At 36.6% G+C, this 15,209-nt stretch overlaps 1 protein-coding gene across 5 annotated transcripts in view; it reads right to left on the bottom strand.

Annotated features, from left to right (window-relative positions):
- Positions 1-15,209, bottom strand: part of CATSPERE (catsper channel auxiliary subunit epsilon) — a 157,329-nt gene that overhangs the window by 129,527 nt on the left and 12,593 nt on the right. For 3 of the 5 annotated variants that reach the window (XM_032317865.1, XM_032317869.1, XM_032317868.1), the window contains 3 exons: positions 10,629-10,702; positions 10,262-10,331; positions 7,419-7,489 (listed from right to left, as the gene is read on the bottom strand). In XM_032317865.1, coding sequence (XP_032173756.1) covers positions 7,419-7,489; positions 10,262-10,331; positions 10,629-10,702 — 215 coding nt within the window. The remainder of the gene's footprint in view (positions 1-7,418; positions 7,490-10,261; positions 10,332-10,628; positions 10,703-15,209) is intronic. The other 2 variants (XM_032317867.1, XM_032317866.1) reach the window with 1 other exon arrangement.

Below are 15,209 nucleotides of genomic sequence, written 5' to 3'. Positions count from 1 at the left end.
AGTTAAGTGTCTCCCTTTGGCTCAGGCTACGATCCCAGTGTCCTGGGATTGATCCCCGAGTTGGGGTCTCTGCTTGACAGGGTGTTTGCTTCTCCCTCTCCCTCTGTCTGCTGCTCGCCCTGTTTGTACTTGCTCAATCTCTTTCTTTTTGTCAAATAAATAAGTAAAATTTTAAAAAAGAAAAAACAAAGACTAACAAGAGAGAAAGAAGGACATTGCATCATGATAGAGGATACAATGCAAAAAGAGGACATAACAATTGTTAATATTTATGCACCCAATATGAGAGTACCTAAGTATAGAAAGCAACTATTAACAGACATAAAGGAAGAAACTGACAGTAACACAGGGACAGAAGGAGACCTTGACACCTCACTTACATCCATGGGTAGATCACAGAGACAGAAAAGCAACAAGAAAACAGTGGCTTTGAATGACACATTAAACCAGATGGATCTATCAGATGTTCAGAACATTCCATTCCAAAACAGCAGAATACCCATTCTTTTCAAGAGCCTAGTGCACATTTTACAAAATAGATCACATGTTAGACAGCAAATCAAGTCCCAATAAATTAAAAAAAGACTGAAATCATATCGTGCATTTTTCATGATCACAGTGGTATGGATGAAACTAGAAATGAATCACAAGAAAAAAATCCAGAAAGGACACAAATACATGGAAGCTAAGTAATATACTACTGAACAATAAATGTTTCAATAAAGAAATCAAAGAGGAAATTAAAAAATATAAGGAGACAAATAAAAATGAAAATACAATGGTCCAAAATCTTTGGGATGAAGCAAAATCTGTTCTAACAGACCTAACTCAAAAAAATAAGAAAGATGCCAAATAAACATGCCAACCTTACACCTAAAGGACCTAGAAAAAGAAGTACAAAGCACAAAGCCAGTAAAAGAAAGAAAATATTAAGATTAGAGCAGAAATAAATAAAATCAAGACTAAAAAACCAATAGAATAGATCAATAAAATCAGGAGCTGGTTCTTTGAACATATCAACCAAATTTATAAGCCTTTAGCTGGAGTCATCAAAAGAAGAGACAGACACATACACATACACGGAGGGAGAGAGGAGAGAGAGAGAACTGAAAATCAGAAATATAGGAAGAGAATTAACAACCAGTATCAAATAAATACAAAGAATTATAAGAGAATATTATGAAAAATTATATGCCAATAAATTGGACAACCTAGAATGGATAAATTCCTAAAAACATAACCTTTCCAAAACTGAATCAAGAAGAAATAGACAATTTCAACAGACCAATTACTACACTGAAATTGAATCTGTAATCAAAAAAAACTCCCAAAGACAAAAGTCCAGGACAGATAGCTTCACAGTAAATTCATGGTACTTCATGGTAAATTCTACCAAACATTTAAAGAAGTAATAGCTATTTTTCTCAAACTATTCCAAAAAATAGAAAAGGAAGAAAAGTGTCCAAATGCATTTGAGGCCAGCACTGCCCTGATACCAAAGCAGATAAAGACAAAAGAGAACTACAGGCCAATATCTCTGCTCACAGATGTAAAAATTCTCAACTAACAAATCCAATAATACATTTAAAAAATTATTCACCACGATCAAGTAGAATTTATCCTGGGATGCAAGGGTGGTTCAGTATTCACAAATCAATCAACATTACATATCACATTAACAAGAGAAATGATAAAAACCATATCATCATCTCAACGGATGTAGAAAAAGCATTTGACAAAGCATAACATTCATTTATGATAAAAACTCTCAACAAAGTAGATTTAGAGGGAACATACCTCAGCATAATAAAGGCCATTTATGACAAACCCATAGCTAACGTAATACTCAATGGTGAAAAACTGAAAGCTTTCCCTCCAAGGTCAGGAACAAGACAAGGATGTCCACTCTCATTGCTTTTATTCAACAGAGTAGTAGAAGTCCTGGGCACAACAATCAGAGAAGAAAAAGAGATCAAAGGCATACAAATCAGCAAAGAAGAAGTAATACTGTCAATATTTCCAGATGATATGACACTATATACAGTAAACCCTAAAGACTCCACCAAAAGTATTAACGAATTCAGTAATGTTTCAGGATACAAAATTAATATACAGAAATCTGTTGCATTTCTAAACAATAATCATGAGATAGCAGAAAGAAAAATTAAGAAAATAATCCCATTTATAATTACAACCAAAAATAATAAAATATCTAGGAATAAACTTAACCAAGGAGGGGAAAGACCTATGCTTTGAAAACTGTAAAACACTATTGAAAGAGAATGAAAAGGACACAAATACATGGAAAGGTAGCCCATATTCATGGATTGGGAGAACCAATATTGTTACAATGTCTACACTACCCAAAGCAATCTACAGATTTAGTGGAATCACCATCAAAATACCAACAATGTTTTCCACGGAACTAGAACAAACAATCCTAAAATTTGTGTGGAACCACAAAAGATTCCAAATATACAAAGCAATCTTGAGATAGAAGAGCAAAGCTGGAGGTATCACAATTCTAGATTTCAAGATATACTACAAAGCTGTAGTAATCAATACAGTACGGTACTGGCACAAAAACAGACTCACAGAGCAATAGAACAGGACAGACAGCTTAGAAATAAACCCATGCTTTTATGGTCAATTATTTTTGACAAAGGATGCTAAAATATACAATGCAGAAAGGATAATCTCTTCAACAAATAGTGCTGGGAAAACCGGACAGCTACAGGTAAAGGAATGAAACTGGACCACTTTCTTTTACCATACACAAAAATAAACTCAAAATGGATTAAAGACCTAAATGTGAGACTTGAAACCATAAAACTCCTAAAAGAAAACACAGGTAGTAATTTCTTATCAGCAGTAAAACATTTTCATAGATATATCTCCTTAGTTGAGGGAAACAAAAGCAAAAATAAAACTATTGAGATTACATCAAAGTAAAAAGCTTTGACACAGCAAAGGAAACCATCAACAAAATAAGAAGGCAGCCTACTGAATAATAGAAGATATCTGCAAATGATATGTCCAGTAACAGTAATAACTAAAATATACAAAGCAATACAAACAGTAATATCCAAAGAATTAAATAACTCAACACCATAAAAATCCAAATAATCCCATTAAAAAATGAGCAGAGGACCCAAATAGATATATTTCCAAAGAAGACATATGGATGGCCAACAGAGAGACATGATAAGATGTCCAACACCATTAATCATCAGGAAAATGCAAATCAAAACCACAATGAGATATTGCCTCACATCTGTCAGAATTGTTAGAACAAACAGCTCAAAGTTAGCAGAAAAATAGAAATAACAAAGATCAGGGGCACCTTGGGTGCCTCAGTCGTTAGGCGTCAGTCTTCAGCTCAGGTCTTGATCCCAGGTCCTACAATTGAGCCCTGCATCAGTCTCCCAACTCAGTGGGAACCCTGTTTCTCCCTCTCCCACTCCCCCTCCTGTGTTCCCTCTCTTGCTGTGTCTCTGTCAAATAAATAAATAGAATATTTTTAAGAAAAAGCATAGTTATTGGAAAGGGATAAACAAAACCACCATTATCTTCAGGTGATGTGATTTGTAAAAATTAGGTTGTGGAATACAAAAATTAATATTCTATACAACAGGAAGGTCTGGTTAGAAAATGCAACTTTAAAAAAATTGAGTATAGGGACGCCTGGGTGGCTCAGTTGGTTAAGTGGCTGCCTTTGGCTCAGGTCATGATCCCAGTGTCCTGGGATGGAGTCCCACATCGGGCTCCTTGCTCAGCAGGGAGCCTGCTTCTCCTTCTGCCTCTGCCTGCCATTCTGTCTGCCTGTGCTCACTCACTCTCTCTCTGACAAATAAATAAAATCTTAAAAAAAAATAAAAATAAAAAAATAAAAAATTGAGTATAATAGCAACAAAATTATAAAGCATCTTGGAATAAGTCTAACAAAGATATCCAGGCACTTACATGAAAAACTATAAAATTTTATTTTATGTAAAAATACCTAAATAAATGGGAGTTATATATTATTCTTCAGCTGAAAGACTCTTCAAATTGATTAAAATATTTAGACAAATTATAAAAATCCCTACTAAAGTTTTTGTGGAATTTGACAAACCAATTCTAAAAATTCACAGGCAGTTAAAATGGGCCCAGTACATAGCTAAAAGAGATGCCTGAAGAAGGTCAAGAGTTAGGTTCAGAGTCCGGTACTGGCACTGCCTCTTATCGAGATTTGCAAATGAAACCATAGTAATAAAGATAATGTAGTATTGATTTAAGGAGCATAGCCAGCTGGGGAGAAACCTGCATTCATGGAAAACTGATCTATGACAAGGTAGGCATTACTGGTAAATACCTTATTCAATAACTGGGTCTGGTAAAATTAATTATTCATGAAAAAAACCATAAAATTGGATCCCTATTTCAAAGCACATGCAAAAACTAATTCCAGATGGATTAAGAACTTTCAGAAAACAACGTAGAAGTCTATTTTTACAAACTTGGAGGAAAAGATTTCTTAAATTGATTTAAAAATTCACAAACACATTAAGGTTAAGAGTTGATAAATTCTACAACAGGAAGGATATTAGTTATCAGTAGAGTCATAAGAAGTAAAAAGTTGCATAAACTAAGATAAAATTCTTTCAAGATACATGTTGAAATGTATAGATAATGTCCTAGTAATTAAAATGCAATGAAATCTTATAAATTATTATGAAACATAAAAATAACTCAAAATGGATAAAAATATTCATTTAACAGAAAGGGAAGAAAAATTCCTCATGAATAACTGAAAATATGCTCGATAGTTATCAGGGAAATGCAAAAAAGCACAATGGCATAATTTCACACCTACCAGACTGACAAATTAAAAAATCAGATTATATTAAGAGTTGGTGAGGATATGGCCCAATGGCAACTTCTATCCACAGCTGGTGGAGGCTACGTAGATTAGAACTATCTTTTCAAAAAGAAACTGGGCACTAACTAGTAAAGCTGAGCGAATGCATATCCTACTTTTAGTCAGTTCTACCTGTAGGTCTATATCCTAGAGAAACTTTCATTTATGTGCATTAGAGTGGTACGTCCTAAGCAGTAATGTACAAACAATGTCTATAGGATCTTGTTAAAATGCACATAATGATTTAGGAGCTTGGGAATAAAGCCCCAGATTCTGCATTTCTTTCTTTCTTTTTTTTTTTTTTTAAAGAGTTTATTTATTTATTTGACAGACAGAGATCACAATTAGTCAGAGAGGCAGACAGAGAGAGAGGAGGAAGCAGGCTCCCTGCTGAGCAGAGATCCCAATGGGGCTCGATCCGAGGACGCTGGGATCATGACCCGAGCCAAACGCAGAGGCTTTAACCCACTGAGCCACCCAGGTGTCCCTCTGCATATCTAAGTAACAGATGTTAAGGTTCCCATCATGTTCTATTTCTTCACTTGTGTGATGACTACCGGGGTACTAGTTTCATTTTATTCTTTAAATGGTATTTTTACAGGTGACAGACTATGGACATTTCTACCACCTATGTAATAGGAAAACACTTAGCTCCCACTGAGTTCTCTCTTCTTGGCTTTGGATTTTGCTTTCACAATCCATAACCAGATCAGGGTAATCTGGAGGCTCATCTCTTTCACCAGCTCTTGGGGCTCAGTGTGTGTGAGACTGGAGATGTGGGAAACTGGCTATAAATGCCTTTTTTTTTTTTTTTTTTTTTTTTCAGATTCTCTTTTCTGATGGTCCCCATGGTCCCTACCTGGGGGAAGCAGAAAATAGCCCATTTGGCCAGAAAAGCAGGTTCTATTCTCGAGTTCAGCTGTACCAGGAATTTTTATCTCCACATTTTCCATTGTCTATATTCCAGTTGGTTCAAAATCCATAGGAGAAAGCTGTAATTGGCATTTCTGAAACCCACAACAAGGACAGAAGTCTGCCAGTTTCAGGAATAGCAGAGACATAGCCCTTGCTTCTTGGGAAGACTCTGGGAAGGTGGAAGTAATTCGGAGAGGAATGGCTACATGTGTACCCCTGGACCAGCCTGCTAAAATCTAGTTATGAGGATGTGGATCCAAAAAGTACATAGAAACTGCAGAGCTACCTGACTTTAAGGGACCACGTGAACCAAGACAACCATCAGCAACAACTATGCTTTCTTGAAGACACGAGTATCGTGACTGATTCTGCCTGGGTCATGTGTCAGTCCTCACCGAATCACTGTGGCCCCGGAAACGTGAGTGTGTGGAGTTAGTACCATATAAATCACATGAAATTAATTTATCACAGGATAGGGGAGGGATGGTTCTCCCAAAGGAAAGAAAGTTGGGTAGACAAAAAGAAATAGACACATCACAGTCTTCTGGAGAGCCGGGACATGTAAGACAGTTGTTTGTATTCTATACAGGATATTGTTCTATACAGGATATTGCCTTGACTTTGACAGTGAAAAATATTTGGATTCACTGACGCTTTTAAGTGTCAAACAATTTTGTAATGCAGTTAATTATCTTCCCTTGTTCCAGTTTTCCCTTTTTTTTTTTTTTTAAATTTATTTGATGGAGAGAGAGAGAGACACCACAAGTAGGCAGGGAGGCAGGCAGAGGGGGAGGGGGGAGCACGCTCCCCGCAGAGCAGAGTGCCTGATGTGGGGCTGGATCCCAGGACCCTGAGATCAGGACCTGAGCCGAAGGCAGAGGCTTAACCCACTGAGCCACGCAGGTGCCCCCAGTTTTCCCTTTTTAGTTATGTTCACTCACTCTCATGTTAAAATGGGTTTGAGAAACTATCCAAAACAAAGAGCATCCTTTTGGAACTGTATGTATATAATGAAAATCAAAGAGCCCAGTAGCCTAAAAACCAGTCAAATCCCAGTGCTATCGTTTAGTAGCTGTATATTTTTATACAAATTATTTAACCTATCCAATCTCACTTTTCCTTGTTTATAAAATAATAATAATAATACTTACAGTCATGTTTGTTATGAAAATTGAAAGAGATAATTTACATAAATTCTGAACATTAGAATTGTAATGTTCAAATGGTTTCTACTGTTACTTTTAATGTTTATTCCCCAACAGTAGTTTGGCATCTTATTTGAGGATATCTTGATTGGTAAATGAAAAGTTTATAAGAAAATAATAATGCAGATAATCTATTTGTGGTTAATTCAAAGTTAAAGCTAAGCACTCTTTTTTAAAAAAATATTTTATTTATTTGAGAGAGAGCGAGCGAGCACGAGCAGGGGGAGGGGCAGGGGGAGAAGCAGACTCCCTATTGAGCAGGGAGCCCAACTTGGTACTCAATCCCAGGACCCTAGGATCATGATGAAGGCAGACGCTTAACTGACTAAGCCATCCAGACACTCGAAGCTAAATACTCTTAAAAAGCTTTGTATTCAATATTACATTACATTACTTACATAACTTTAAGATACCACAGAAAACACATATGGGAACTGTCCACAGACAAATTGCGTTCTTCTTCTGTATTCTGAAAGAAAATGGAAAATAAACTAAGATATATAAATGTAACTTTAAAATAAATACACATTTGGATACAAGCATAGGCGTCACAGAGGAACTAAATTAAATATCTAAGATCAGAGGAAGTATAATGAACAAACTTCAGAATGGAACTAATGAATATTCATATAATACTAGTTCTATTCTTTAGCTACTCTTTGTAATTAAGAATTTACTATCAGGAGTGACAAATTTAGCGTATTGTTTCTGTTATATTTGTCTTTGTGAAATAATGAAACACGTATATATGTGTCTTTTCACCCAGTTCCTGCTAATATTCAGTCTCTGACTCTGGTGCCTGATGCTTCAGTCCTATAGTTCTTATAATCTCCCAAATGACCAGAGGGTCTGACATAGAGCTTTCTTTTGTTCTAATGAGGCAATCCTGGGTGGCCTCCTGGATGGGAACTGGTCCTTATGAAGGCCACACCATCATTAGAAGCTTGGAACTTTTAGCTCAACCTCCCACCCTCTGGAGAGGGGAGAGGAACTAGAAAATGAGTTAATCATTGATCATGCTTATGGGATGAAGCCCCTGTAAAAATCAGAGTGCTTCCAGGTGGGTAAACGCGTCCACTGGCAGGTTGACACAGCCCAACTCCACGGGCCAGAAACTCCTGTGCTCGGGGCCTTTCCAGACCTTGCCTTAGGCACCTCCTTTCTGGCTGTTCATTTGTATCCTTTATCATATCTTTTATTATTATAACCAGTAAATGGTTTATTGTATTTATATTTATAATATTTATAATTTATTTATTATTATAACTGGTAAATGTTTCCCTGAGCTCCGTGTGCTGTTCTAGCACATTTTTGAACCTGAAGACAAGGTTGTGGAAACCTTGGTTTATAGCCAGTCAGTCAGGTGACAAACTGGAACCTGCAATTGGCATGTGAAGTGGGACAGTCTTACGGGACTGAGCCCTTGACTGGTAGGATGTGAAGTTACTCCATGCAGAAAATGCCAGAACTCTGACTTGTAGGATATTCCGCTGGTGTCAGAAATAGTCCGCATGGAAACCAACCCCCACACCACATCTGGTAACAGAAGGGCTCTCTGTGAGTGTGTAAAGGAAAACAGTGAGTTTTCATAGACAGTCTTGCTCACTGAAAACACAATTCAATTAATTTTCTTGTTTAATGGTTCTGAATCAGAGATGATTTTGCTCACCAAGGATACGGAGACAATTTTGATTGTTGTATCTGAGTGCTTTTTTTTTTTTTTTTTTTAATTTATTTCCAGCATAACAGTATTCATTATTTTTGCACCACACCCCGTGCTCCATGCAATCCGTGCCCTCTATAATACCCACCACCTGGTACCCCAACCTCCCACCCCCCGTCCCTTCAACAAACCATAAGTGACTTTTAATCTCACAAAACAAACTGAGTGCTTTTGACAGTATTTCAAAAGTCACATGTACATCCTTAAAGGTGGTAAGATCTGATGGGACCATACATAAATGGCAAAGATATTCTTATATATGTATGTTTGTCTGGACAAAATTTCTATATAACATTTCACATTTGGGCTTCCAACATACGACCGGAGCAAAAGGAGTAAGCCTTTACTTGTTTGGGAATTTTGTCCATGAACCTGGTGAATATTCATAAACTCAAAAGCCAAATTCAACTATTTTTCAATCAATAAGTTTTGAAAAAATGAATTAATATTCAGCTGGCCTCTCCCATAGCACTCTACTTATTATCTGAAAATAAAGATTATTCATTAAAAAGAAGGCACAAGCACCAAAATAAAGAAAAGATTTGTCACATGGAGTCTCTCCAGCAATGGCTTTGGGCACACTTTTGTGGGAACATCACCTATGAGGTGCATGGCCAGTATCTGTTACTAATTAGCAGAGAGCCAATTTTTTTTAATGCTTAACTCTTTCTTTTTTTTGTAACAAGAGAGGATTCAACATCACTCTCATGTATTTGCATTCACATATGCTTTCTTGAAGAAAATATCATAAAAACAAACTTGACAAAGATGGCTTTTAATCCAGAGAATTGTCATAAAAGTATATAACAAAAGACTCACTAGGTAGGGAGTACTATTATCATTAAGATGGTAACTGGGGCTTTAACATACTTGGTGAAAAGGCTAAGATAAAAATCACATATCATTTTATAACTGAATTTTTAAATATTTATTTATTTATTTGAGAGAGCACACAGAGGGAAAGGGAGAGGGAGAAGCAGACTCCCCACTGAGCTGGGACACCCCCCCTCCAACATGGGGCTTGATCCCAGGACCCTGGGATCATGACCCGAGCCAAAGGCAGATGGCTAACCAACAGAGCCACACAAGCACCCATCATTTCTTAACTTACAATCTGCTATGAGATATACCTGAAAATTGTCATATTGACAATTTAAAAATACCTCTTATTTATACTTAACACTTCTACTATTTAAAACAGGTTGATGGGCGCCTGGGTGGCTCAGTGGGTTAAGCCGCTGCCTTCGGCTCAGGTCATGATCTCAGGGTCCTGGGATCGAGGCCCGCATCGGGCTCTCTGCTCAGCAGGGAGCCTGCTTCCCTCTCTCTCTCTCTGCCTGCCTCTCCATCTACTTGTGATTTCTCTCTGTCAAATAAATAAATAAAATCTTTAAAAAAAAAAAAATTTCCTATTTAAAAAAAAAAAAAAAAACAGGTTGAAAGCTCAAAATAAGGAAAATAAAATGCAACAGAGACACTTATGCAAGATTTAATAACTTGTCTTTAAAATCAACTTACTGGGCCGATAACAAGTGGTCTTATAGTCTGAATACCAGGAGAAGAACAACGCAGTTCTGTCTTGGGAGAGCTAGTATTTAAAAAGAACAGGGAGATAAATAAGCATAGATACATACAAGATTAGTAAAAATTCCCGTATTGCTTTTTAAGTCTAAAAACATCAGTTGTATGTTAACAAGAAAAATTAAAAATATAGCAATATTTTACTTTTACTTTTCAAAGAGATTTTTGTCTTTCTTTTCACATCTATGTAATGGGAAGAAATTTACGTTCAATCACAGCCTTGGATCTGAACATCCACAGTATATGAATATGTTTTTATGTGTAAATGCATGCATTATGTTGACATTCACAGCAAAAATCTTACCTTTTATTTTTTACAGAACAAGTTGCTGGCACACTCCACTCAGAAAATAATGTTCCTTCATACTCTAACTTAATCTAAAAAGGAAGATAAAATAGTTCAAACAAAAGTCTTCTCCAAAATTTTTATCTCAATGCTCTGATGGAGGGCTCAATTTCCTGGGTCCTTACTATTAAAAAAAAAAAAAAGAATAACTAAAATTTGATTCCTTTACAATTTTATAAAGTAATGTGACAAAGGAAAAGTAACTTAACTTTTCCAAGATGCTTCAGATGTCTCCCCCCCCACCAAAACTATGATTCTTTTTTTATTTTATGTCAGAAATAATCTATCAAGTATCCAGCAGGTGACTGGCACTCCAGTAAATTCTGAGGATAAAGAAAAATGAGTGAGACAAGATCCTTCCATTAAAAACAAGTCATGGTAAATTCTGAGGTCCTACTCTTCGCATATCACTGACTCACCCACGGTAACTCCCATCAGTCACATCTTCTCTATTTCCTTATTTTTTTTCTATTTCCACATTCTTTGATTTATAAGTTCTTTCTTTTCTTGGATCAGGATACTGAGCCAATATCTAACATCGTCAGTCTTAGTCTTAACATTGGTTTTCTCTCTCTCTCTCTCTTTTTTTTTTTTAAAAAAAGGAGTCTCCGGGCCCTGCGTGGAGTCCAACGTGGGGCCTGAACTCAAAACCCTGAGCTGAGATCAAGAGTCAGACACAACTGACTGAGCCACCCAGGTTCCCCTGGTCCTCTTCTTAAGCCAGGGTTGGAACCCAACTTCACATTTATTGCAACAATTATGTGCACAAACACATGTAGTCATTTCATGTAGATATACATCTGTAAAAACTGCTACAGTTTTTTTAGCGGTAAAATGGGGATTATAAGACCAGCTCTGTCATAAATTTAAATTATAGGATTAATGACAATGTATAAGAAGAAAAAAGGAAAAAAAATCACCAGAAGATATAACATAACCCTGAAATATATAAAGCAAAACAATTCTTTTGAGTATAGTTGACACACAAGGTATGGCAGAATGATTCCGCAGATCTTTACATTGTGCCACGTTCACTGCAAGTGTAGCCCCCACCTGTGCTGATAGTTTGCTATTACAGTATCATCAACTACATTCCTTAGACTGTGTCTTTTTTCCCCCTGACTTACTCATTTCATAACTGGAAGCCTATACCTCCCACTCCCATTCACCCATTTTGCCCAACCCATCACCCTTCCCTCTGGAGACCATCAGTTTGTTCTCTGTATTTATAGGTCTGATTTTGCCCTTTATTCATTTGTTGTTGCCATTGTTGTTTTTTAAGATTCCACTTATGAGTGAAATCATATGGTATTTATCTTTCTCAGCATGATTTATTTCACTTAATATACCCTCTCAGTCTCCCATGTTGTTTCAAATGGCATGATCTTATCCTTTGGTATGGCTGTGTAATATTCTGGTGCGTGTGTGTGTGTGTGTGTGTGTGTGTGTGTGTTTCTTAACCATTCATCTTCTTTTTTTTTTTTTTTAAGATTCTTTTTTTTTTTAAGATTATTTATTTATTTATTTGACAGAGAGAGATCACAAGTAGGCAGAGAGGCAGGCAGAGAGAGAGAGAGGAGGAAGCAGGCTCCATGCTGAGCAGAGAGCCTGATGGGGGACTTGATCCCAGGATCCTGAGATCATGACCTGAGCCGAAGGCAGCGGCTTAACCCACTGAGCCACCTAGGCGCCCTTTTTAAAGATTCTATTCACTCATTTGACAGGCAGAGATCACAAGTAGGCAGAGAGGCAGGCAGAGAGAGAGAGAAGAGGAAGCAGGCTCCCCACTGAGCAGAGAGTTCGATGCGGGGCTCGATGCCAGGACCCTGGGATCATGACCCGAGCTGAAGGCAGAGACTTTAACCCACTGAGCCACCCAGGCGCCCCAATCATTCATTTTTTGATAAGAAATCTTCCTCATCCATTCATCTATTGATAATTACTTAGGTTGCTTCTGTATCTAGTTATTGTCAATAACGTTGCAATAAACGTAGGTGTGCACATGCCTTTTTGAATTAGTGTTTTCATTTTCTTTGAGTAAATACCCAGTACTGGAATTACTGGGTCATATGGTATTTCTATTTTTAAATTTTTTAGATTTATTTAAGAGAGAGAGTAAGAAATAGCTTCAGAAGGGGGAGGGGCAGAGGAAGAGAATCTTAAGCAGACTCCATGCTGAGCATGGAGCTCTGTGTGGGGCTCAATCCTGTGACCCTGAGATCATGAACTGAGCTGAAACCAAGAGCCGAGTGCTTAACTGACTTAGCTTCCCAGGTGCCCCTCTATTTTTAATCTTTAAAGTTACCTCCATACTGTTTCTCCACAGTGGCTGCATCAGTTTGCATTCCCACCAACAGTGCACAAAACTTCTTTTTTCTCCACATCCTCACTAACACTTGTTATTTATTATGGTTTTGATTCTAGCCCTTCTGATAGGTGTGTGGTAATAGTCTCACGGTGATTTCAGTTTGCACTGATGATTAGTGATGTTGAACATTTTTTCATGTCTCTGTTGGTCATCTGTATGTCCTTTGCCTATTTTTTAACTGGATTATTTGGGGGATTTTTCAGTGTTGAGTTGTATAAGTTCTTTATATATTTTAGATATTAACCCTATATCATATATGTCTCTTGCAAATAACATCTCCCATTCAGTAAGTTGTCTTTTTGTTCAGTTGGTGGTTTTCTTTGCTATGAAGAAGGTTTTTTTCCTGATGTTGTTCCAATAGTTTGTTTTTGCTTTTGTTTTCCTTGCATAGGAGACATCTAGAAAAATGTTAAGGCTGATGTCAGAGAAATTACTGCCTGTGCTCTCATCTAGGATTATTATGATTTCAGGTCTCAAGTTCAGGTCTTTAGTCCATTTTGAGTTTATTTTTGTATATGGTATAAGACAGTACTTCAATTTCATTCTTTTACGTGAAGCTGTCTCATTTTCCCAATTCTTTCAAGAAAAAGTATTTTTTCTTTCCCCATTGTATATTCTAGCATCCTTTGTCATAGACTAATTGACAATATATTCATTGGCTTATTTCTGGACTTTGTACTCTTCCATTGATCTGTGTGTATATTTTTGTGCCAGTACCATACTATTTTCATTACTATAGCTTTGTAGTTTATCTCAAAACTGGAGGTTGTGATTCTCCCAACTTTGTCCTTTCTCAACATTGCTTTGGCTATTTGGGGTCTTTTGTGGCTTCATACAAATTATTTATTCCAGTTTTGTGAAAAATGCTGTTGGTATTTTGATAGGGACTACATTGAACCTATACATTATATAAAGCATTGATATAAAGCATGATAGAAGTACCAGGAAAAAATTTAAAAGCCACAAATACAGTGGTAGATTTTTGACACACTTTTCCAAGCTAAAGATAAACCTATACATAAACCTATAAAATTAACCAATGTAAACTAAAATATATTCTTTCCAATCTCACATAGAACATTTAGCAAAATTGATCATATTTACAGAAGTCTTAGCGAATCTCAAAGAATTATCATCACACATACTCTGTCTTTGATATTAATGAAATAAAATTAGAATTTCTCATAAAGTTAGCCAGAAGAAATTCTTAAGATATTTGTAATTCTTAAAGGAAAAAAAGAAAACAAAACCTAAACTTTACTTCCAAATGATTCATGAAGTAAAGGAGAAATCACAGTGGAAATTACAAAATATTTATAACTAAAGAATAAAAGTATTCAACGTTCTCAAAAGTTGTAGTATATAGTATAAATAATCCCGAAAATGAAGTTGATAGCCTTAAATATATACAAAAGAAATAAGGTAGTTTGAAAGTGAATGAACTTGGTTCTCAGTATAAGATGCTAATAAAATAACAACAGAGAAAACCAAAAAAAGTAAAAGAAAAGATGCAAAAGGAGGCATTTGCAAAAGAAAATGAATTGGGAAGGGTTAGTGGTGATTTAGTTTTTCAATCTACTCAAATTTCCTTGTAGGCACAGAGAAGACAATTAGTATAGTACCCCAAAAAAACAAAAACAAAAACAATAACACTGGATAATGTCAACAATAAAACTTAGTGACAAAGTATTCCTCAAAATCCCAAAGTATAAGTGGGTTGGAACAAGCTAGCTAAAACAACCAGACTCACATGGTATCAGCATAAGGCAACAAAAGAAAGCAAATATGGTAGACCTCAGTGTAAGGACCTATTTAGCCAGAGCACTTCCATCCAGTTAAACAGTAACTTTGTTGTTTAAAACTTAAACTGTCCCTCCCCCCCCCTTCCCGCAGGGGATTTACTTAAAAACAAGTCCCAGAAACCAGTCCCAGGTAACAAAGCCCAAATACAAGGGTGGGTCAGGCCAGGTGGAGACATCCATCAGTGGGGGGGTGCATACTGTCTCCCCAGAGTATGGGCCCTGCCCTTTGGGCACCTTTTGGGTGCCAACTCTGACCAAGGTGATAGGCTGGTTCAAATATCTACTAGGATAAATTGTAATTCAATTGGTCATTTATGTGTGACCTAACATGACTGTGCAGCTTTCTCCGTGTGTTACAATTTCATTGGC

Source organism: Mustela erminea, chromosome 17 (assembly GCF_009829155.1).
Source record: "Mustela erminea isolate mMusErm1 chromosome 17, mMusErm1.Pri, whole genome shotgun sequence".
NCBI lineage: Eukaryota > Metazoa > Chordata > Mammalia > Carnivora > Mustelidae > Mustela > Mustela erminea.
This window is presented reverse-complemented; position numbering and strand designations above follow the sequence as displayed.